At 36.6% G+C, this 24126-nt stretch overlaps 1 protein-coding gene across 4 annotated transcripts in view; it reads left to right on the top strand.

Moving 5' to 3' along the window:
- METTL15 (methyltransferase 15, mitochondrial 12S rRNA N4-cytidine) overlaps positions 1-24126 on the top strand; it is a 95556-nt gene that overhangs the window by 23030 nt on the left and 48400 nt on the right. For all 4 annotated transcript variants that reach the window (XM_084520755.1, XM_084520753.1, XM_084520752.1 and 1 more), the window contains one exon: positions 18276-18412. In XM_084520755.1, coding sequence (XP_084376881.1) covers positions 18276-18412 — 137 coding nt within the window. The remainder of the gene's footprint in view (positions 1-18275; positions 18413-24126) is intronic.

Below are 24126 nucleotides of genomic sequence, written 5' to 3'. Positions count from 1 at the left end.
TCAGCCTGAAGAAAAGGAGGCTCAAGGGGATCTCGTCACTATGTATACCTGAAGGGAGGATGCCAAGAAGACAGAGCCAGACTCCTTTCAGTGGTGCCCAGTGCCAAGGCAAGAGGGTCGGGCCAGATAGTCTCCAGAGGTCCGACCCTAACCAGTCTGTGATTCTGTCATTAAACCCATGAGTAGTCTTTTGGAGGTCAATGAACTAGAGATAAACGTGTTTAATTGCTTTGCTCTGAGGGAGATGACTACTAATCTGTGTAATTACATGAAATCGTTGCTGTTACTGTATGGTCTTTGCTACTGTCACGCTCATTTGTTTGATCTTGTCTTAACTTCATAATAAGATGTGATTTCTTTTTTTTTTTTTTTTTTTTTTTTTTGGCAAAGAACTGTATGTAAAAGTCTGTAAAACAAAGAAGTTTTGATAATGGTTATTCGTTTGGCCTCTAACACATGATCATGGCATGCAAGCATTGTTACAGCCAAATGGAGTAAAACAATTTGTTTGCAGGCAACCAGAGATAAGGGGGAGCAATAAAGTCTGCTGTATTTGCTGTATTTACACTCTGTTAGTGATGAAATTCATTTTATCTCCTGTGTGTATTTTAGGTCTTTCTTAAAAAATAGATAATAGCATGTGAAGTAGCACTACTTTTTTTTTTTTTTTTTATTGTGTTTTGAACTAATACTGCATTAGAACTAATTAAATTATACGGAGTCGCTCTATGCATTATGATTCAGTCAAAAAGAACCAACAGAGGTGAGACAAATCAGCTCCTACTCTTGTAACATTCTAGCACAGGTAGTACTTAGCTCATACATTTCTGTCAGGATGTGAAGTCTGGTATGTTGCTTCTCTTCTTTCCAGCTTTTGGCAAGAACTTGTGATAGTATCTATACTGTCATGTTGAAAAGCAAGCAATTAGTTTAACAACTTTTAATGTAAAATACAGTTTATAGTTAATGTTCTTGTTTATTCTTTTTGTAATTAACATCTGAAAGTCTATTCTAAAGAAAAAAAAAAATAGAAAAACTAAAACAAATTTGCCTAGCTTAGTTATGACATTTTATGCTGAGATTTCCAGCATTGTGTGTTATGTTAAAATAACTCAATAATACAATCGAGAGTGCTTTTTGCATTAAAAAAAGGAATTGATGGTTATTCAGAACACAAATTATGGATACATGTTCTTTTTCAGTGACTGATGTCAATGCTGCAAACACTTGAATCATGTTTTATTTCTGTAGTGACATGATGCTTATTAAGACTCTTACTAGTATTGAACCAGCTGCAGAGTTGCAACAAAATGTTGGAAGTTCCTGGTGTTCGATTATATGCTCTGAAGAGCAGAGTAGGTGCCTTCTGTAATCAATGGATTGTATGAATAGTCAATGGATTGTATGAAATTGGTATATTTATACAAGGTTTTTAAACTCATTATTTTTGCCAGTGGAGAATGACAGAAGTTTTCTCAGCATCTGTATTGTGTTTTGATTGCTGTATTAATGTAGTAAAGAGTATTAAAGTAAATGGTAAGTCATACTATTCTCACTAGGAATTTGAACTCATATTTGTGGTAGGAAATTAATCTGGTTTTAATTGCCCATGAGTTTGAAGTATGTTCCTTTTTGTAAAGCTGATATCACATAAATATAAATCAGTAACTGCCTGTTCTTTAATTATGTATTAGAGTATTGTACCTGCATACTAGATGAGAATGGGAGCATCTCAAGTTACATTGTATTGGAGGTCATTAAATCTTCTATGCTCTATGAAGTTTAGTAGCACTGCATTTCTAATTACTCGAAAAAAGTACTATGTTTGTGCTGCTTGTTGTAGCTGTGTTCAGCTACAGAAAGACAGCTCTAGCTTTGTAAGCAACTCCATAGGGATTTTGAAAGTATGGAATGCAATTGCCATAAAATATACATAAAATTACAAGTGTTTTTAAGAGCCCATCATTGCAAAAAATTGAGATGTCTTAATACAAAATCAAACATTATAATAACTTAAGAATATTTTTGTAGTTCATAAATACACATCTGAGTTCTATTCTGGTTCCAAAAAAAATATTGTATTGCTATCATGAAAAGATCACTAATGCAACCAGCATTCAATCACAAATCAGCTGGCATTTTCTGTTCTTCCATTGTCACTTCCAACTTCCCTTTTCTCTCTTCAGGCAGATTATTTCTGCTAAAAGTGCTGTAAAATTTGTTGCAATTCTACAAGATGTTTTCAGAAAATATCCTTTACCGTGGTTAGGTTGCCAGTTGTAAGTTTTACACAAAAACTCACTGCTGTTTAGTGGTGACAGCTAAATGATGAACTTTATTAGCACTCTTGCTACCATGCTGCAAGTATGGCTGCGATATAAAGTAGTAATTTGAGGCACCACAGTTTCCTCTTTCTGAAAGCAGCGTAAGTAATGCTGATAGTTGAAGCGATGGAATATGACTTCTGATGATATTTTAATTCTCTACTCAGCTATCTATTTGTGGATACTGGTAGATCTTCAAATGACCAAAACATGGCGTGGTTGACCAACATGGCACAAAAATGATGTGCAAAAACAGTTTACCATAATGGCATAACAAAACTTCTACTAAGTCACAATATTAGCAGACATAATTAGCATAGTGCAAAGATGCAGAGCATCACCTACTGTCTGGAGTTACCAGCACTCCTGTGCCTCTTAGGGCATGCCAGTCTACAACACCTTGTTATTGCTAGAGCCTGTCCCTGGACAATGCAACCTCTGCAGTGGTATGTGCATCTTGGTAGAACATCTCTTGTCATACCATTTCGTCCACCTCCTTGCATGATCTCAAGTGGGCAGCATGAACTCATTTTTCAACAAGTCTGTAAGGGGAGCAAATGCTGCTTGCTCCCCTTATGCAAAACCTGCTGTAGGTTAACGAGAGCTGGCATGGTGAGGCTCAAACACTGCATCTAATGATCCCTTCAAATCATCAACACAGCTACAAGGAGAGAGGAATCTACCATTAGAGGCCACCTTGGGCACCTCTGTGTGCTGTATCCCAGTCTGGCGTAGTACAGAACAGTACCTATCCTGTGCAGGCAAGAAGTCTACAGGTGTGACCTTTTCAAGGAAATACTGATCCTAAAGCTGGAACCCATGCTCACTAACAACAAAAAGAAAGCTGGTAATGTGTCATGCTTTATTGCACGTGCCCCAAATCCACGGTTCTAGAGCACTGCTCTGCTAAAAATGAAGGACACAGGTGTTGTTGTTAAGGTGCCCGTGGAGTAAGAAGTATGATGAATAGTTTGAGTTTGCTGGGCAAACTGTGTAATTTTTTAACAAGAGAAGAAAAATAGCCACGGAGTATATAATGTTTCATTTGCAAGTCAGCTGAGCTTCACTATCCTGAGGACCAGAATTAATCGTGACTCATATTGATTTCCTTTTCCCCAATTCCATCATGTGTGTGCATTTTAAAAATTAAAAACACCCTAAGGAGTTTGAAGTTTACGCACATGAAATCATTGGAAATGGGAAAATGAAAGCATCAAGGTGGCAGGACAAACAATATAGTCTTTCCAGAATGCATACTCTGACTAAGACTCATGATAGGTTTGTTCAGAGTGTTTCAATGTGCTTTGCATGTTTGCAGTTTAGATGCTTTCCTAATACCACAGTACAGTGGATTTCTCTGGACTATGGGACACAGGTGTTTTGTTTTTAAGCTTTTCTTATCAAATGGACTTTTAGTGATATACTTTGTAGAAAACAGCGCTTCATGGAGTTGGGGGCTAACCATCCTTAGGAGATTGCAAATGCTATGTTACCTAGGGTTTCTGCTTATGTAACATAAAGCTTTTAGTACCGAGTTTCAGAAATCTGATTTTAATATCCTCAGATAGAAGCTACAACAGATGAAATTAAGCAATAGTTCGTAGAGGGAGAGCAGAGAACTTTCTGAGTTAGTTATTGACAAAATAGTTAATGAGCTTATTGCATGAATAATGTTAAAAATGAATGGGAGATTATGCTCAGATCACTGCCTTTTGAATTCCTCTTACAGAAAATAATATGCATTTGAAATGGATTTGAAAAGGTATAATTTCTTTTGAAATACCCATTACTTAATCAGTAGGGAATAGTACATGAAATAATACTGAATGAAATGCTGATGAAAATAAAAAACGCTTTCTTTGTTAGTGTAGTTGAATTGGTAGCTGTGTACAATTCATGATCTCATATTTACACTTCCGCCTAAGATGAGTGAATAAATACTTCATTTTTCAATATACTCTTTTTTTTTTTTTTTTTTTTTTTCCTGAGAATAGCGTGGTGTGTTTTTTTTGACATTTACCACTGTAGTACCATCAAGTTGAGTATGTGTTTACGTTAAGCTACTTTGATATAATGGTATAATTTAATAGACGGACTGTTACCAATGCTTGTTATTTGTAGTGTTACAAAGCTACATACCTATTATCTAATTATAGGAGATATCTGTGAGATTTCTACATGCTGCATGTTTTTAAGCACGTTACTCCAAACGGAGTTGTAAATTGAGTCCTGCCATGAACTTCAGTTGACAGGAAAGAGACTCCGTCTGTCTTTCAGACGAAAAGTGATCCATCTTCCATTAGTCTCTTTTAAATAGATTGTTTGTTACCATAATAAGATGTTCCAAAGTCAACACCGACATTTCGGATTGTTTCGTGTAACTGAGCTGGTGTAAGTGACTTTACCTATGTGTGACGGGTAGATGTGCAAGAGCACTGCTATTGATAGTTCTTTTTTCCTGTTTGTACATGTCAATCTTAATAAGTTTTTAAAGAAACATGTTTTGTTTTAATTCACATTTTCATAGTGAATTAAGGGAAGTAGGTCAAAGTTCATTTGAGCAATATTTTCTTATTTCTTTCATGTGTTGATCTTCAGAGCTTTTTCAGACATAATTGTATCAATAAATTAAAATGCCAAAAGCTACTCGCGATAAACTCTATATGAAGAGATTTGGAATTCCTTCTTCATTCTCAATTACAATCTTATACCTCAATAGTGCCTTTTAAATTATTCAAAATTAAAGTTTAGCTTCCTGGTGTTTATTACAATTTTTTAGACTGTTGTTCAGAATGTGTATTAGGAAAAGACAGTCCTAAATTCCATTTTGCTTTTCCATTATATTTGCTCGTAAACACAATCTATCAAAACTACTCAAACAGATGTTGACATCCAGCTTCAAACTTGATGAGTTGCAGAGCAAAGATTTTCTGCATATACCTCAAATAACATTTTTTAAGTTTCATGTTCAAAGTTTTGTTGTACTTCACAGAAAATAAGTTCTTGAGAGATGTCACAGCCCACATGGGAAAGAAGATGACATGATGATTGTCTGCTTTAGTATAAAAAAAAAAAACAACACAGATATTTAGTGGTTTAAAGGTAGGTGCTGTAAAAATGTTGAATACGTGATAAATGTTTAGGAGAGGTGTTTCCTTCTGTAATATAAAAAAAAAAAATCAATACAAAAGAGAATATGAAAACATGGCTGGCTTGCCTTTTGAGTTACTGCAGTCAGCATATCAAAACAAATTTTTAAACGTGGTTGTTTACTGACATAAGTTCATTCAATATTAATGGTTTGTGGAAATCTTTATGATAGACCTGTGTTGTATGTGTTTAGGTGGTGACATGGAGAAAGAGAGTAGGAGAATTGTACTGATTACGTTCTCCTGTTGATGAACAGTTTCAGCAGCCATTAAGATTCAGAACAGACACTACTGTGAGAGAGAAAATAAAACTTTTTTATCCTTCTTCTAAAATGCCTTGCTGCATGGAACAGATTTTTTCCCCTTTCAATGGGTTTCTTACAAAAACATCTGAATTTGAGCATAATGTGTCAGAGTAATTATATTTTTTGTTGATTAAAAATCACATTCTGTAACAAATATGTGGTTCTGACAGTGTGGGAATACTTTGAATTGTGTTGGCCCCAGAAACAGCTCAACTATTACCTATGAAACTAACTCCTTGCCATGCTAAGGCACTCCATGATACTGCTTTGGCTGCATGAATTAATTCTCTCTATACAATGTAGAATATATATATGTACACAGTAAAGAGTGGGCATGTTCATGGGAGGAAACTGTTAACTTCAATTTTTGGAGATGATTGTAAATTAATTTGGATAGAATGGATTAATTGTTCTTTATTGACTGGGAGGGCTAGTTTTATCGCTACTGTGATAATTTTACATAAAATTATTTAACTCTATCTTTTCAGTAGTTCATTGCTGTATGTACATGTTTCTAGGAAATGGTGTTAGCTGGATGGGAAAGTCATAATATATTTCCGTTCCTGGAATTACCGTGCAGTATTTTTCTGCATGTTGTAACATGAGAGGTTGATTTCAGTTAGGATAGGTTTTATATATTTTCTGAATACATTTTTGTTTCTTGATCCAGTTGGACAGTTGCCTTGAAATTAAGGCACTTGAACATACCCATAAATTACTGGTTTTTGAAGGTGCATGGTAATTGCGTGTTGCATAGCAGAAATCATACAGAAATGAACTAGAATTAAACAAAAACCTCAACAATTTACAAGTGATGATTTTTTTTATTGTATCTCAAAGAATGTGTCAATAGCTTTCTAAAAAGGTCTGAGTGAAGTGTTTGCTCCTTAATTTCAGTAAGTACATGTATTACAGATTTGAAAGGAAGAGAGCCTTTTCTCCCATGTTCTGAAATACTGACCAGCTGCATTTTGCATTTGAAAATGTATGCCCATTCAGTGAAGTTTTAATTGGTCTTTAATTAACAATCAGAAAATGATTTAGAATTGGATTAGCTGTATGTGTTTGTTCTCATCAGCTAATACTTGGAAGAAGGCTTGGAAGAAGGAAGCTACAAAGCAGAATAGTTTTAAGATGAATGTGTTTAAGTTGTTTCATTAAACAGTGTAATTTTTTAAATGGTACTTAATCCTGTTATTAGAGAGGTACATTTATGTGTGAGCTTGCTCCAGCTGCCCTGTTGCAATCAGGACAGATACTTTCACAGTCAGAGGTTCCCATTCATTCTCTGTGCCAGCCTTACGACTTCTTCTAATTCTGTGTAAGTAGAGACTGGATATAGAGTGAGCTGTCATTTTGGGAAAGCTGCTTTCTAAAAGCAACATTTGCCACAGGATCCTGGCAGAAGCCCACTGAGGATTTTGCATTCTCTCAGTCCAGCCTGCTGCAATAGAACTTGTATCTCTATGATGGGTCTCCATCCTTTTCCCCAGAATGATTAAGTTCTGCTGTAGTTTCACAGAATCCTTCCTTTTAGAGGCTTGGAAGGGAATACAGTAAAGTTTAGATATATATTTTTCTTCCTTTTAGCATAATTTTGTAGATTTGTATTTCTGAATCATTTTCTTTCTGTGTTTATTGCAACTGCAGGTTCAACAAGTTTGCTATTAACAAACATCAGAACTGAGAAGCAATTCTCAATTTTGAGCTGGATTTGTTGAGGTGTATTTTGAACTTAGTGGAAGGGAAGGAAAAGCTTAAGGAACTGAGAAAAGCATCTTCCTTGTCCCACTGTGTTCTTTACAACTGGTGCCCAAACAGTTGTCTGTATGCTTTATATCAAGAAGCATTTACTCCTGAGATTACTTTTAATATATTAATCATATTTTCACAGTGATTAGTTTTAAAAAATGTAATGAAAGCATAAAATAGATCAGCTATTCCTTGAAAAAAACAAAAAACAAAAAACAAAAAACTGCTAAAACAAGACATACCTGTAGATTTCTTTCTCATTGCTCCTCACTTCTTTCTCCTTACATGTATATGAAATAGTTCTTGTATTCTGACAGTGTATTGAAATTGTAAGCTGTGGAAAACTCAAGATGTTTGAACAAGAGGTCAGATATATTTGTACTTTAATGTACTTAGGTTTGATATTTGAAAAATAAAGCAGAGTGGAAAACAAGTTGTGTTGTGGCAATGAACGATTTCTATTGTGAATAACAGGGAAATTCAGAAAACTACAGGTTTAGAGAACATGACTCATCAGAGAAATACTGGGAGAATGAAGAGGCAAAAATGTCTTGCAATGTGGTGGTTATTTTGTTTATGATATTATTTTTCCTCACCCCCCCCCCCCCCCACCCCCCCCTTCTTTTTTTCATAAAGTGATCGAGTAGATGCAAATAAAAGAAGAGCAGGTACTTACTTAGATACCTACTAACAGTGCCTGCCAATGCAATAATAAATTGAATATTTATTGTTAGGCATAACAAGCATCTCGGTTCAAAATACAGGCATACTAGGAGCTTGACCTTTTTTTCTTATTTAAAAGAAAACACTAGCATTCATTTCAAATATAGAAACTGTATGATTGTGACAAATGCTGGCTTGTCATCCCTCTGGGGAAGATGGGTGGAAGCCGAGAGAGGTGTTGTGACCCAGTCATGACTGGTTTGGAATATACTAGTGAACGGTGGCCTTCGTATCGGACAAATGTCACTGCTCGTCAGATAACCATTTGTTCTTGTGAACTTACTTTTGTTATAATAGCCAGTATAACAATATGTCAAGAAAAATTATTGAGATTTTGACATTTGATGTCTCAATTGCATGGAAGACTTCATTCATTTTATTTTTCTTCCTTCACCCTGTTGATACCAGGCATTTTCTTTTTGTCTGACAAGTCAGGTAGCATAGTTTGGATGCTAGAGAGTTATTGTTCTTCTCTTTTTCTTTGCATAGTTTGTTTCAAATAAATCAGTACTCTGGTATTTTTTGTAGTATCTGTTTGTTTCAAGACTGTAAGAAGTGGAGAGAGTGTCCTTTACTTTCAGAACACACATGTTGTATAAGCATTAAAAAGATGCTCATTTGATAACTGTTATTCTTTCTTCTGGATGTAGAGTGAGGGACTGTTATGGCTAGGGGTATGGTCCCAGCTGTGGCAGTAGGAATTGTGGATCTATTTCGCTTCTGTACCTCACACAGGTTACTTTGGTGATTTTTGTTTATTATTTTTGAAGCTCGGTTGTGGGTGCTAAGTCCTACAGCAGACTTGTATCCCTGTTAAACTATTATATTCATATATAACATTGATACGAACCCGTAAAGTATGTATTGCATCCAAGTTATTTCTTCTTCTGGTCATGTTATAAACTTCTGTTCATCTTGTTTGTTTTCTGTTCTGAAAACAAGTAGTCTTGGCTTACTTTTTTATATATCAGGAAGTATATTCTTCTGTTAGCTTAAAGAGTTGACTTACATGGGATTCTTTTGCCTTCTTTTGGATTACCAGTGAGTAGCATTCTGTGGTATGTGCAATGCAAGTGGCAAAGATGGCATATGGTTCTGTATAGCGATCATGCACAGTAATAACATGTAATAGCAGCATGCCTTCCCATGCATGGCCTACCGTTCTTATTGACATGATAGCTTTCTTCACTATCTTCCAAGTGATATGTTGAAGCTGTGTTTGAGTTTTAAGAGCATTTAATTTGTGAGGAGGGTACTACAACACGTGCTCTGAATTGTTCTAGGGAGACCTCATAGCAGCCTTCCGGTACCTCAGGGAGGCCTACAGGAAGCTGGGGAGGGACTCAGGGAGCGCAGCGACAGGACAAGGGGAATGGCTTTACTATAAGAAGGTAGGTTTAGTTGAGGTATAAGGAAGAAATTCTTTCCTGTGAGGGCGGTGAGGCTCTGGAACAGGTTGCCCAGAGAAGCTGTGGATGCCTGTAGTGGGTTTACGTGGCAAGGTTTTGGTAGCAGGGGGCCATAAGGGTGGTTTCTGTGAGAAAGATCTAGAAGCTGCCCCATGTTTGGGAAGGGCCCCATTGTTTTCCAGAGCCGAGCCAATAAGCGATGTTGTTTTGCGCCTCTGTGAGAGCATATTTAAGACAGGGAAAAAACGCTGCGCCACACAGCAGCCGGGAGAGTGAAGGGAGTGAGAGAACAGCCTTGCACCAAGGTCAGTGTAGAAGGAGGGGGAGAGGTGCTCCAGGCGCCAGAGCAGAAGTCCCCTGCGGCCTGTGGTGAGGCCCATGGTGAAGCAGGATGTCCCCCTGCAGCCCATGGAGTACCACGGTGGAGCAGGGTTCCACGCTGCAGCCCGTGGAGAGGAGACCACACAGGAGCAGGTGACCCGGCAGGAGCTGCTGCCTGTGGGGGAGCCAGGTTGGAGCAGTTTTCTCCTGAGGGATGGACCCCGTGGTACAGACCCATATCTGGAGCAGTTCTGGAAGAGCTGCTGCCTGTGGGAAGCCCAGGCTGGATCAGTTCATCAAGGACTGCATCCCGTGGGTGGGACCCCACAGCACAGGGGACGAGAGTGACCAAGAAGGAGCGGCAGAGAAGAAGCGCTGTAGACTGACCCTAACCCCCATTCCCCCATTCCCCTGCGCCGCTCCGGGGGAGGAGGTGGAAGAGGGTGGATGGGGGGGGAAGGTGCTTCTATCTTCTTATGCTGAGTCTGTTTTACCCGTTACAATAATTATTGCGTGATTTTTTCGTCCTTATCTCAACCCTTGAGCCCTTTTCACATATTTTCTCCCCATTCCTCTTTGAGGAGGGGGAGTGAGAGAGCGGCTGTGGTGGAGCTCGGCTGCCCACTTGAGCGGAACCACGACAATGCCCCATCCCTGGAAGTGTTCAAGGCCAGGTTGGATGGGGCTTTGAGCAACCTGGTCTGATGAGAGGTGTCCCTGCCCATGGAGGTTGGAACCAAGTGGTCTTTAAGGTCCCTCCCAACCCAAAGCGTTCTAAGTTTGAAATGTTCTGCTAAGCACCTTATCCAGCTCTATCTGAATGGCTGCCACTTAAGGAAAAATTACTTCAGATAACAGTGAAAAGTGCCAACAATATGATATAAGAATACCAGAGAGAAGTAAATGTACAATTGTCCCTTCTGTGAGTATGTTGGTCTTCAGAGAAAGTGCAGAACAGCGCTGGAGGAAAAAACCTGCATTTTCCCAGGAAGGTGGATTTGAGATTGGAATTTTATTATCGGTGATCTTGGCGTTAAGATGTTCAAGTAATAACACTTGCTGATGGCAGAGAGGACAGTCCTTGTCATTAGGTGGCAGAGATGTTTTTTAGATTAAAATAAGTGGATAAACAGGGCTGGAGGGTTAAAGAAAAAATTATGCAGTGCAAGATCATTCTTTTGGGAATAACGGGCTTTCAGTTTTTAGAAGAAACTCATCTGTTGGAAACAGTAATGGAGAAGGCCCTATGTGTACCAGTTAATTGTAGCTTTTTCCTGTGGTATCTACACGTCAAGTGACAAGGTGAGAGTTTGGGCTGAAAGGCAAATGACTGGTGTGCCATGTCGGTGAAAAAGAGAGATTAACAATGAAGAGCTCATACCTGGGATAGAAGACTTATTGACATAGTACTTCCTGTACGATATTTCAACTCATCTTGGATATTTTGTACCATTTGTCCAAATCCCTTTGAGATCATTTCAGTGTTGGAAGAAAAAGAAAAACAAAACAAAACAAAACATTTTTTGAAAGATCAGCATCAACACGAACTGCCTGAAAGAATTAAAGTTAGTAGCAGTAAATACAAATTATACATCTAAAGGAGCAGATGACTTTTAGAACATGACAAAGCTCTTTCCCTTAAAAAAAAACATAAAACAGACTAAAAGTTACAAGCTTTCTCACTAGTTCCAGTATTTTACATATTCTTTTCACCAAGTTAGGTGCGTGTGTCGATCTGCTTGAGGGTAGGAAAGCTCTGCAGGAGGATCTGGATAGGCTGCACCGATGGGCTGAGGTCAACTGCATGAAGTTTAACAAGGCCAAGTGCCGGGTCCTGCACCTGGGGCGCAATAACCCCAAGCAGAGCTACAGGCTGGGAGAGGAATGGTTGGAAAGCTGCCAGGCAGAGAAGGACCTGGGAGTGATGGTGGACAGTCGGCTGAATATGAGCCAGCAGTGTGCTCAGGTGGCCAAGAAGGCCAACGGCATCCTGGCTTGTATTAGGAACAGCGTGACCAGCAGGGCTAGGGAGGTGATCGTCCCCCTGTACTCAGCTCTGGTGAGGCCGCACCTCGAGTACTGTGTTCAGTTTTGGGCCCCTCGCTACAAGAAGGACATCGAGGTGCTTGAGCGGGTGCAGAGAAGGGCGACGAAGCTGGTGAGGGGCCTGGAGAACAAGTCCTACGAGGAGCGGCTGAGGGAGCTGGGCTTGTTCAGCCTGGAGAAGAGGAGGCTCAGGGGTGACCTTATTGCTCTTTACAGATACCTTAAAGGAGGCTGTAGAGAGGTGGGGCTTGGTCTATTCTCCCACGTGCCTGGTGACAGGACGAGGGGGAATGGGCTTAAGTTGAGCCAGGGGAGTTTTAGGCTAGATGTTAGGAAGAACTTCTTTACAGAAAGGGTTGTGAGGCATTGGAACAGGCTGCCCAGGGAAGTGGTGGAGTCACCATCCCTGGAAGTCTTCAAAAGACGCTTAGATGTAGAGCTTAGGGATATGGTTTAGTGGAGGGCTGTTAGCGTTAGGTTGGAGGTTGGACTCGATGACCTTGAGGTCTCTTCCAACCTAGAAAATTCTGTGATTCTGTGATTCTGTGATTCTTAAGGGAACTCTCATGTAGTTTCAATTTATGAATGTCATGTTTGAGTTTAGATTTCCTAATATTTTTCCAGTCTCATTTTGCTGCACAGTAAAAGAAAAGTAGTTGGAAAGGCTATCAGATGTAATGGAGTACATTTTATTAGAATCGGCACATAATCAGAAGCACAATTGCAGATTACATCAGTCATAGGAAAATGAAGTGCTTAAAAGATATTTATTAGGAGATAGCTTGTCAGTGAAAAGTTTTTGTATGGAGAATAAGGAAGATGAACTTCTTGTATTTATGTAGCTATCCAAGAGCGAGCTAGCTAGTTGTAAAATGAGGGCTATAAAGTTTTTGTTTGTTGTTATGTGTGTGTCATGAAGGAGCCGAATGGTTTCTAAAATGTACAGTCACAAACTGATTATAAAATTCCCAAGGGGAACTCTGATGGGGCTATCATAACTTAACAATGGAATGGTGAGTCACTGCTGGAGGAATTCATGTAATAATCTTTTCTGGTATTTATAGGACCATGAGGATAAAATGTCATTTAATTTTATTTGATTAAAAACTACTAGGTGAGAAAGGAGAAGAAAAAAATGAAGCATTTTTCTTCTGTCTCAGGCATGAAAGATGACTGGAATATATTTAAAAAAATAATTATCAAGCAATATACTATAGTGATTAAAATCTGATCAATGCTTCAAAATATTTGTGTTACTAGTAAAATTAATTTATTTGATTATTTAATGTGATTTATTTGTAGTTTTAGTTTCTAGATGCAAAATGTTGCTTTTGAGTGGAACAACTAGACTGAGGCATCTTCGTGAGTTCTAGCTTGCCAGTGTAGGCATATATATGTCACCGTTCAAAGATTATCCATAGAAGGTTTTTATTTACCTTGAAAAGTTATGCCAAGCTGTACTTAATTTAGCCTTACCTAGGTTTGCTGGGATGCCAAAAATTCTTGAGCCTATTCTATTAATGCTGGTGATGCAGTGTTTTATCTAACATTGTGTATTCAGTCCTGCACTCACTTCACTTGATTCAGAGGTGTTTCCTTTTTTATGTCCTGATCTCAGTTTAAAGATTGTTACTGTTTTCAGCTGTTGCCTCTAAAAGGTTTGTGTTTTGTCTCCCTTTGCTTCCCCCGTCTCTTTTTTTCTTCCTTTTTATTTGGTTTTGGTTTTGTTTCCATTATTTATTTATTTATTTTTATTTTTTCAAGAAAGGGCAGTATAATTTGAGCATGTGTTCATTCGCAGTGAATGCTTGCACGAATTCTTAACTAAAGCTTTCAGATGCTGTCACAATATTGAGAGCTTGTCACTGTGTCATTGTACAACAGTCCATATCCTCTCTTTTCTTCTCCTTTGCACTGCCAATATTCATTTTCTGTTTCTGTATAAGACCTTCTGTATGGTTCATTAATATTCAGCATGTGTAAGGGGTTTACTGAGCTTAAAGTTAATCAAATTAAAATTAGGGAAAGCAGAGGCAGCTATTGCTGAGGAAAGGTGAGATTGTTAAGCAAAATAATAAAGATAAGTATTCTTAATTGACACAAGATCCACACAATCTTCAAAAATTCCTTTGGGAGAATAATTAAGTTATCTCAATATATAGTTGCCAAAAAAGTCCCTAACTCCAACTTGTCATGCTTTCTGCTATTCAGACTTGATAAAATAATGGACCTTGAGACATTCCAGTGAAAGAAAAGACACAAAGGATCAAACTGATATAATACTTTCTAGGGTTCACCTAAGAACAGTTTGATATTTGGAAAAAGAACAGATGTGCAAACAACAAGCAAACTGGTAAGCCCATCAGTGAAAATACTATGAAAGAGTATGTTTTCAAACTTCACCTTACTTGTGACTTTGAGTGGAATAAAATTGTTGTTTCAATTTTTTTATTTTTATTTTATTTTTTTTAAAGAAGACATAAACATCTACTTGCTTTTATCACTTCCTATGCCTTCCTTGACAGCACTATGATTCCCTTTTAGGAAGGCAATGCTGAGGTTTTCACAGACTCGTGTGGTGAACTTCTAGCTTAGGATTTCAAATAAGAGTATTTCTTTTTCTTCTTCTTCTTTTTCTTCTTTTCTTCTTTTTTTTTTTCTTAACAAAAAGCAAACAAGAAACAACAATAACAACAACAACAAAAAAAAAAACACAATTGAGATGATGTTATTCATGTTGTTTAAACTTATATTTTCCAAGAGGAATTATGATGCAAATTAGGTTGTTTTTGAGTTTTCACCTTGCAGGATTTTCTTTGATATTTCTTTGAATTCATGTTATTTGTTTGCAATTCCCTAAGCTAAATGCAGAGTTAACAACGATACTTCTATATTAATAATTTCCATTTAAAAAGGGTAATAATATTTTGTTAATTAGCTCAATATCCTACTCAATATCCAGTACTGGACTTTACCAAGATCTTACAAGTAACAGTACAGTGCAAAAAACAAAACAAAACAAACAAAAAAAAACATTTCTCTTCCCCTGTAAGAGAAAGAAGAGTTCCCTGAAGCTGATCAATAATGATAAATGATGTTTTTGATAGCTTGGAGTTAATGTATGCAAATATTTTCAAAATCTAGCTGAACTCTTGTACGTAGTTATGTATTTAAAAACAAAAACAAAAACAAACAAAAAAAAACCACAACAATTGCATTTTTCTGTCGGTTTCATTTTTGTGAATACTTACATAGATTGTGGAGACAGTAGGGGCATTACGTTGTTGGCACTGGGTGTTTTGCTCAAAAGGCAAGCTGCTCTTGCTCTTGCTTCACCGCTTGGTGATAGAATGGCTCGGGTTGGAAGGGACCCTAAACATCATCCAGTCCCACTCCCCCATAGGCAGGGACGCCACCCACTGGATCAGGTTGGTCAGGGCCTCATCTAATCTGGTCTTGAACACCAGGGACAGGGCATCCACAACCTCTCCGGGCAGCCAGATGTAGTCATAGCACATATTTGAACAAGAAAAATTTGTCACATACCACCGGGATTTTTTTTTTGCATGCAAAGACTTTGGAAACTGTGCAAAGGCAGCAGTAATCCTTAGTCACAGCTGATCAGAGAGAGAATTGGGGTCAGACTATTCCTGCACTGGGTGCCAGAGTAACAACTTCAAGAAGTTGTTTGTGACAACTTCTTTGATTGCCTCTGGAAAGGAGTGGACTTCGTTAATATTTCTGCATACCATGGTGCTTGCCTTTGGGAGAATAGTTTCGGTGTAATGCAAAGTCAGTGTTGATTACCACACCCTGCACCTGAAATTACTGGGGGTTGCGTGTACATATTATGTTGAAGGGTTTTTTGACTTTTTGTCTGTGTGTTTTTAGTGCTTTAATAGATATATTTTTTAACCTGTTACTCTTATTTCTAATGGAGCAACATTTAAAGACAGATATTGAAATTCTTATGGCAATAAATTTAGGGATTAAATGATGTGTTTGAGTAACAGAACTGTCTTATACATACTGCTCACAGAAAAAAAAAAAATTATATTCTGTGTCAATTCTTTGGTTTTTCGTATGAATGATGCAATTTAATATTGGTCATTAGATTCACACACACACACAAATATATATGTATATATATATATATATATACAATTTCATGAATAGTCAATTTTATTGTTATGGGATTTCCATAAAAAGATCAAGGGATTTCCTTAAACGAAGCTTTTCTGTATGTTTTCTAAAAACTGTTTCTGGAAAAGCGTTTGTGCTTTTCCTCATTCTGGTCTTCATTGCCTTTGAATTTCCCTTTGTATCCAAAGGGACTTTGTGGTTGAATCTTGTTATGAAAGGATGCAAAATTTCCCTTAAAGGCTTTGGAGTGTGTAATTTTTGTAAATAAGTTTAGTTAACATGAATTCTATGTAATTTAATATGATTTTGCTTGACAAGTAGTTTTAAAAACTGTTTCATATTCAAATATAATTTGAGGTGAAAAAATCCATAATTCATAATGGAGGATATGGAGAATCTATTCTAGTTTAGTTTAGTTGCATGGAGTCAGATTTCTGCCCCTTTAAGCAAAGGTCAGTTAAATCAACTGAGAGGAGACAGTTATGGGAATTCAGAGATGGAAAAGCCAGGGAAGATGTTTTTATTCTCATTTTTACTTGGGTTAAAATACACTGTTACAAAACGATAAAAATCTTTTTCTTTTCTGAACTCCAGTATGTTTTCCCTAGACTATAGAATTATAGATACTTTCCTAGTAATTTAGAAAGGAAATAAATACATCTGAAGTGGAAGTGCAGTCATACAACCTCTGAATTGCTAAGTGAAGAGCCAGCAATTTCTGTCAACAAAATCGTTCTTGACTTCTAAGTAGTTAAGTAGCAGTGTTGTCAGCCTAAAGGAGTAAAGCATATGGGGCAGCTGCTAAAAAGAGTACTGCTGTTTTACAGATCAAAAAAACTTAAAACACCATTGAATTCTAGTTTGCTTTCTTGTATTTCTCACTTCAGCAGGGTCCGATAGCCCAGCCCACCTTGCTACAGGATGGCTGCAAAAGCGTCCTGGTCAGCCTAGTGGTCAAATGTACTCTGACTTCAGGAACCTCTCTGGAGTGAGTCTACTGAAACTGTAGGGCAGTCTCCCTTCCTTGCAAATGATTTTCTCCAGATGTCCTCTTCCGTGAGTGTGGCTGAGAGTCAGCCAGTTCTTTGAAGTCATCTTATCTCTGTGTGAGATTTGATGACAGCATCACCCTTCTCAAATATGAGACCAAGTCTCTTGTTGCTGGTTTTCATCAAATTTTGATGGTGGGAATATGAAATTTGTATTTCTCTCTGGGAACTTGGGGCTCTGTGTACCTGTGCATCATTTTGTTTGAGCGCAGTCAAAGTTACAAAAAAAAAAAAAAAAAAAAAAAAAAGACTGTGGTATATGATAGCTATTCCTCAGAAGCACAGTAATGGACATTGTTTATCAAAAGGTGTAACTTAAGCCCTCAGAGTATTTCACATCTGACAACTGAAATGTGGTAAGTATTCCTGTCCTACTCTGTGTTTAGTTAACGCATGTCATGATGGTAGTCAAGTTAAAGCAGGTTGGGGCTTCAGTGTATTTTGGTAACCTAAATACATAGCCCTGTCGTTGCACAGTGAACCTGAAATCAGTGATACTGCCTTCAAAACTTACATTTTCTGCACTGGTCAGGTCAGTCCCAGTCAGTATATATGTGTGCCTGTGCTGCCATCACACTTTAATCTGTGGTATAAAACTATGGCAGTGTAATTTTTTTTTTTATTGATACACAAATCTGTAAGTCCTCTTTTCAGATAGACTTACAAAGCAGATGGTGCTGATTGCTTCCTATAGCCCCATGTCTTACCTAGCTTTATACGCTTCAGTACAAGCAAGTGCAATGAAACATTGAAATAAATAGCTGGACAGAAGGACTGGAAATAAGTACAAAGAATATGAAGTTGTAGTTGGTTGTACCAAATTATTGTTCTTCTGTTATAGTTGGAGAGGGGGGTCCCAACCAACCAGAAAGGTTATTTTGAAATGATTTCATATTTTGAGCAGAATTGCGGGTATTTCCAAAAAGACATTTTGGGACTATTGAAAGGTATATTTTCCTCGAGCATATGAGAAAGATGAACAAAAGAAGCTTTAAATCATCAGTTTATTATGGTTCTATTCTAAGGTAATGGTGTTGTCTTTTGTGTTCCACAGTGTTTCCTTGATATGACATTTGGAGCCGGAGGTCATACAACAGCTCTTCTTGAGAAAGCCAGCGACATTACCGTGTATGCACTAGACAGGGACCCCACAGCTTATAAAATAGCTCAGCAGCTTTCAGAATCTTACCCGTAAGTTGTCTTTCCTGCCTTAAATATGGTTGAGATAAGCTTGACACTTACCGTGTTGTCATATTATATATACAATATAATATTCTTACAGTTTTAATAGATAGTTTGTAACCCCTTATTGTAGCATAACATTATGTCTGTGTGGTCCAGTTGGATTTATTTATAATGTTTATATACAAGTCTTTGTGAGTTTTTTGGAGTTAAATGCATATTTTGTACTCTGTTAATTTTAAGTGTGGTTCTAGTAGCTCATTTTAAATATAAAATTTATATTTTAAAAGGAATTCATATGCTCTGCTTCCTTTGAGATTATTCTGATGGCAAAATTGTGCAAAAACATATTTCATGATTTTGCTAATAAATATTATACAACAGAGGAGGGAATAATATACTTTACAATTAATTACTGTTGTAATTTCTATATAGATCACTATGAATATTATTTTTTTTAAATGACATTTCAGTTTTAGGCCTGCTGAATATTGTGTCAATTGTACTACTGACTTCAAAGCTACTAACCAATTTACTACGCTACTGTTTCTGTATAAAGACCTTAGTTCACACTTCAATTTTCTTGTTAAATAGTGCTTAATTTGCTAAAGGAACATTGACTAAATTCCAATTTTTAGTTCTAGTTATACAAAGGTCTTGTTTCGTTATTTTGTTCAAGAAACAACCCAGTCAGAGCATGCACTTATGCACAAGTATGCTACATGTAGAGATGAATATACTTTTCAGGAAGTTCTGTTGTTTAAATTTCACCAAGAAATAGAAATATGTAGATACTACATAATATAGAATAATTAATACTTTGGTTTAGGGAGAGTACTAATGGGACTATTTATATCAAAAGAGATTTTTCATAAGGAGAGGGAAATCTTTCCAACAAGGTGAAAAGCGAAAGACATGGATAAAGAAACACATGGTTAGTCATGTTTCCCAGCATGAAAAGGAGTTCAAAGGCAGCAATACTATGTAAACAATGTAGAAGGTATTTTTTACTTTCTCTTAAGAATGGCTTAACTGTGCATTCCTTTCTTCATGTGCCATTGTCAGATGCCCAGTGGGAGAAGTTGAAGCATGTGACAAGAAAGCATAGATAGTTTTATCTGACTTTGTAAAACCACTTATATATATTTCTCCAAATTTGCAATTCTTTGTGGGCTGAAGTGACATATAGCTTTTACTTATATATTTGTGGAATTACTCTTCCAACTGTAATTTCTCCATTACAGGAGAATGCTGTTTTTGACAGATTTGTGTGGAGATTATAGGCAAGGAAAAGTCCTTCTTTAAAAAAAAAAAATAAGCCAGCAAATAGATTCCACTGGATGCTATTGAAATTGTAACATTTTCTCTAATAAGCCTCCTTTTTCATTTTGTCACAGAAAAATAAAAGTAAGAATCCAGATTAAAGCTAATACTGTATGTAAAAATTTTCAGAAACATCCACACAACATAATACAATATTGAACAGTCCCCTGTCTCTAAATATATGTATTTTTAAAGTGTTCTATGTGAACCTGATGTGAAGGAAGTGTATTTTCCAGATAGATGAAGAGATTTTTCACATGTTGGATGTTTTTCTGCCAATGTCTGGCATCATTAATTCTCTACCTGCAAAATGAACTTTACTTGATATATTATTACATTTGATATAACTTACTATGGTATAAACAAAGTAGTACTTCAATTTCCTGCTTTTATTCGTACACTCATGTTAAACATACTCAGTCATATAAATGTTATCTACTTTTAGAGATGCAAGTTATCCTTAAAAGGCAGTGGATTCTTAAATGAGTGTTAAATTGTTGATAGAAAAAAAAAATTAATGACTGAAAGATGAATCCATGCTACTTGAATGTGTCTTGTAAGATACAGAGCTGTATTCTTGTTTTCCATCATCTTACATCTTTCCCATTGGAAAGAACAGGTGGGTTGATTTTCAAAAGGTGAATATATCTTTCTTACGATAGCTAATGTTGAAAGTTAAATTAGCCATCTTAAGATAAAGAATGTTCCTATCTGAAATATGTTCTAATTATTAATTTGCTTTCCCTGAGATGTCAGTTACATAAAAAATTAAGAGGGCAGGAGCGGGAATGAGTATACTAGTGACAAATAAGAGTTTTAAGTTAGGGTCTGCTAACAAATCAATTGTAATTGCATTACAAGATTCAAAGCTTTCATTTTTTGGTATTCATTAAATGATGGTTAATCTTTTTTTTTTTTTTTTTTTTTTTTTTTTATTGTGTATTTTCTGCACTATTTTAGAAATTGATAAAATTCTGATAAGAGGATTAATTCAAGTCCGTGTTGGCACCAAGGGTCAGGGAATTCATCCAAATGAAATCTTTATCTGGTCAGGTTTACTGTCAGTTGAGTTCTCTCATTTGGTTTACCAGGCAGACACAAAAATAGTTTTGCTATCATGAAGATGGTAATGGCTGCATGCAGCTGCAAGCTGAGACAAAAGTAGGGCTGTCCCTTTTGTAAGAAGTACAGCCAAAGATATAACTGACTGAAGACCTGCAGCACTGAAGTATGAGCTTCTCCATTGTTTGTCTTATCTACGGTTGTTTTTAGTTTCTGTTTTGGGAGAGGTTATTTGACTTAGTCAAGTGCTTTACTTCCTTTGGAGCTGACAGCACAAGAGGGGAAAAAAAAAAAAAAGGCTGTTATGCAACTGTAACCAGTAAAATCAGATCTCCAGTATGTCTGAAATTGTGAGTGCAGTGGGCAATTTGAGTTGTGCATCAATTGAATTTTCTGCTGTCATTTTGTTACTACTTCAAATACAGTATCATATTTGTTTGATCTTTTGAGGATGTTAATAAATTCCAACATATCAACTGCATGATCTATCTTTGGTCTTGTAGCATTTACTATAGTCCATCCTACTTAAAGAAAAATAAAAACCTTTAATTATAAATATACAGAAATAATTGCTCCTGCTTACTCTGGTTAGGCAATATCGTGAATCTTAGTAAAATTATATAGTTTCAACTGTTACTCTCTTTGGGGCTTAATTTTTTAAAAATATCCTATGTCTTATGTCACTGAGTTACAAGATTATTAAAGCTCAAGTTGCAAGAAATATGCCCAGAGAAATGGCTGGAAAACATAATGATAGCTAAATTAGGAGATTTTTCTATGTTTGTAACTAATAAATGAAGTCCCCCTTGTACTTTGCTGAAAGCCAGTTGGAGTAATAAGTCACTGAATGAGAACACTGGAAAAATATATTTGATGTTTGTATTTTAAATGTCTCTTTGCTTCTTGGTAGTGATTTTGTCAGAACTAAAATCCAAAGAGGATAGTGTTCCCACTGCAATTCTGGCATTCATTTAGCTTCTCTGTTTATTATTTTTATTTTTTAAAGCATGTAGTGCTGCTTTAATAAGGAGAAAATAGGTCAGGGCCTGTTAGATATTCAGTGTGTGGGTGGGAATCCTTTGACGTGCTTTCTGGGGAAGCCTCTAACTTGGGAATTGCTGCTGAGAATCCAGGAGAACAAGATAAAATTCAGTCGGTAGCAATATATATTACAAGTAAACCCTTTCACACCCACTGAAAGGGAGAGGTTAGAGAGGTGGCTGAAATCTAGCAATTAACCAATATCATTGCAAGCTTTTAGGTATGAGAAACCTACGCAAAGCCTACACAGAAGAGACGATATGCTCTTTGTAATTCTCTGCACGGAATAAGCAATAGTGTCCCATAAGTAGGGATAAATCGTAAAATAAAATAAAAAAAAATCTTATATAATTAAACCGTAATATATTTTACTGTAGTTCTAAAGTAATTTTGAATTGGTGCTTGTGGATTTTGCTTTCAGGGTTACACTAAGTTTACAGATAAAGTGGGATAGCATCATCAACTGTATCTTTGTTCTGGGAAAAATAGAATTGATTTCATTAAGTTCTAGGGAAAATAAAACTTTCTTTAGTTGCAATAAACTTACTTAAGTGCTTGTGAATTGTAACTGAGTCTATAATACATTGTTTTTACAGTTATGTATTATTTTTATAGGTTACTATTTAACTTTGACTGTGGTACATCAGGGGAATACAATTAAGCGTGCAATCAAGGCATATTCACTATAACTATGCCTTAACTGTATATAAGCAAGAAAATGCTATCTATAGCTGTAATTTTTTCTAAAGATTTCTCTATGTATGTCAACATGTGGCTGCCTCTCAAACGCAGGCAATGGAGATAAATGAGTTGTCTGAAGTAGGAGATGGAGAAATGTCGTTGAGAGAGCTAAAAAGACCTTTAGATCCCATTGCATTCGAATAGTGCATTTTTGTCATTTAGCTTGTTCCCTAAAAGGTTGGTTTGGATAACACATACATTTCCTTGCAAAAGCACAAGGAATAAAAATTCCTTTTCTTGTTGCCGAAGCTCAAGATGCCCAGGTTTCAGAACGACCTTTGCTTTCATACCAATGTTCTGATCCTTCAATACATTGAGTTCTTGGTTTAAGTTTGGGCCCAATTCAAAGTTACCCTGACATATAAAATCACTTGCAGCAGTCTCTTTTTAACAGTTCCTTCTCCTCCCCTCCTCCCCTTTTTATTCTTTGCAGTCTTTTAAAACTTGGCTTTTTAGGCCTTTCTTGTCAGGTTGAGTGTCAATCTTTTCTCATGTAGCATAATTACAGATACTTTACTACCAATATCACATCACTGCAGGTAAATCTTTTTTTGTGTGCACTTCTTAATTTTTCTTGCCTTGCAGACATGATGGTGCTTCAAATCATTTTATGGTCTGCAAGATCTTTACCAGGTTCAGACTGTGGTCTGATCTTTCGGATAGTTCATAAAGTCTTTGTTATGTAAGGGTAAGTACTGCTGTCGCAGATAAACTCCTTCTCAGTGGTCCCAGCAGAAAAGTAATGCTATGCATCTCAAACCCTGTATCCAGAACTGGCCAATGGCACTGGGTTGTACTGTGGCAAAAATAAAACCAAACTGGCAGAAGAAGCCAGCTGAGCCAGAATAGTGGAATCCCACTTCTTAAGAGAAGTGCCAGTTTTCCCTCTTCCTGTAAATATTCCCTAAAATCAAGCAAAGGAGGAAAACAGGTTGCCTGATGTTAAGGGAAATTTCTTGTAGTGAAGGGAATTCTTTCTTTTTCTCCCATTGAAGCAACTTGTTAGTTAACGTATCTGAGTCTGTTCCTTGTAAGCTAAACAATGACAGTATCTCTTATTTTTTGGGTACACAATACAAAGTAGTAAATAATACAAAAAAGAAAAGTGGGGAACTCTTTTCCTGGCAGCTTTGGTATACAGGTATTTGGTGTGTGTGTGTGTGTGTGTGTGTGTATATATATATATATATATATATATATATAATATAGGTATTTGATGTGTATATATATATGTATATATATACACATATACACAGGTGTATATATATGTATACCAAATATGTATAATATATATGTATCTATAAATACAGGTATTTGGTGTATATATAGATACATATATATATAAAATTGGGTACATTTTGGATTTTTTTTACAACCATTTCCCTAAGAAACACATAGTACAATGTTCAATGTTTATTTTAAATGTTCATCACAATGTGTGTTTCTCTTTTGTATGCTCAGCATCAAGTTCTTATGTAATTGAAGGTGTTAACTAGCTATACTAGACATGACTGGATTGCTTTCTTAATTTACTTACCATTCCTGTGGTAATACTC

Source organism: Aythya ferina (genome assembly GCF_964211825.1).
Source record: "Aythya ferina genome assembly, chromosome: 5".
Lineage (NCBI taxonomy): Eukaryota > Metazoa > Chordata > Aves > Anseriformes > Anatidae > Aythya > Aythya ferina.
The sequence above is the reverse complement of the archived record's forward strand: the minus strand, read 5'-3'. Positions and strand labels throughout refer to the sequence as shown.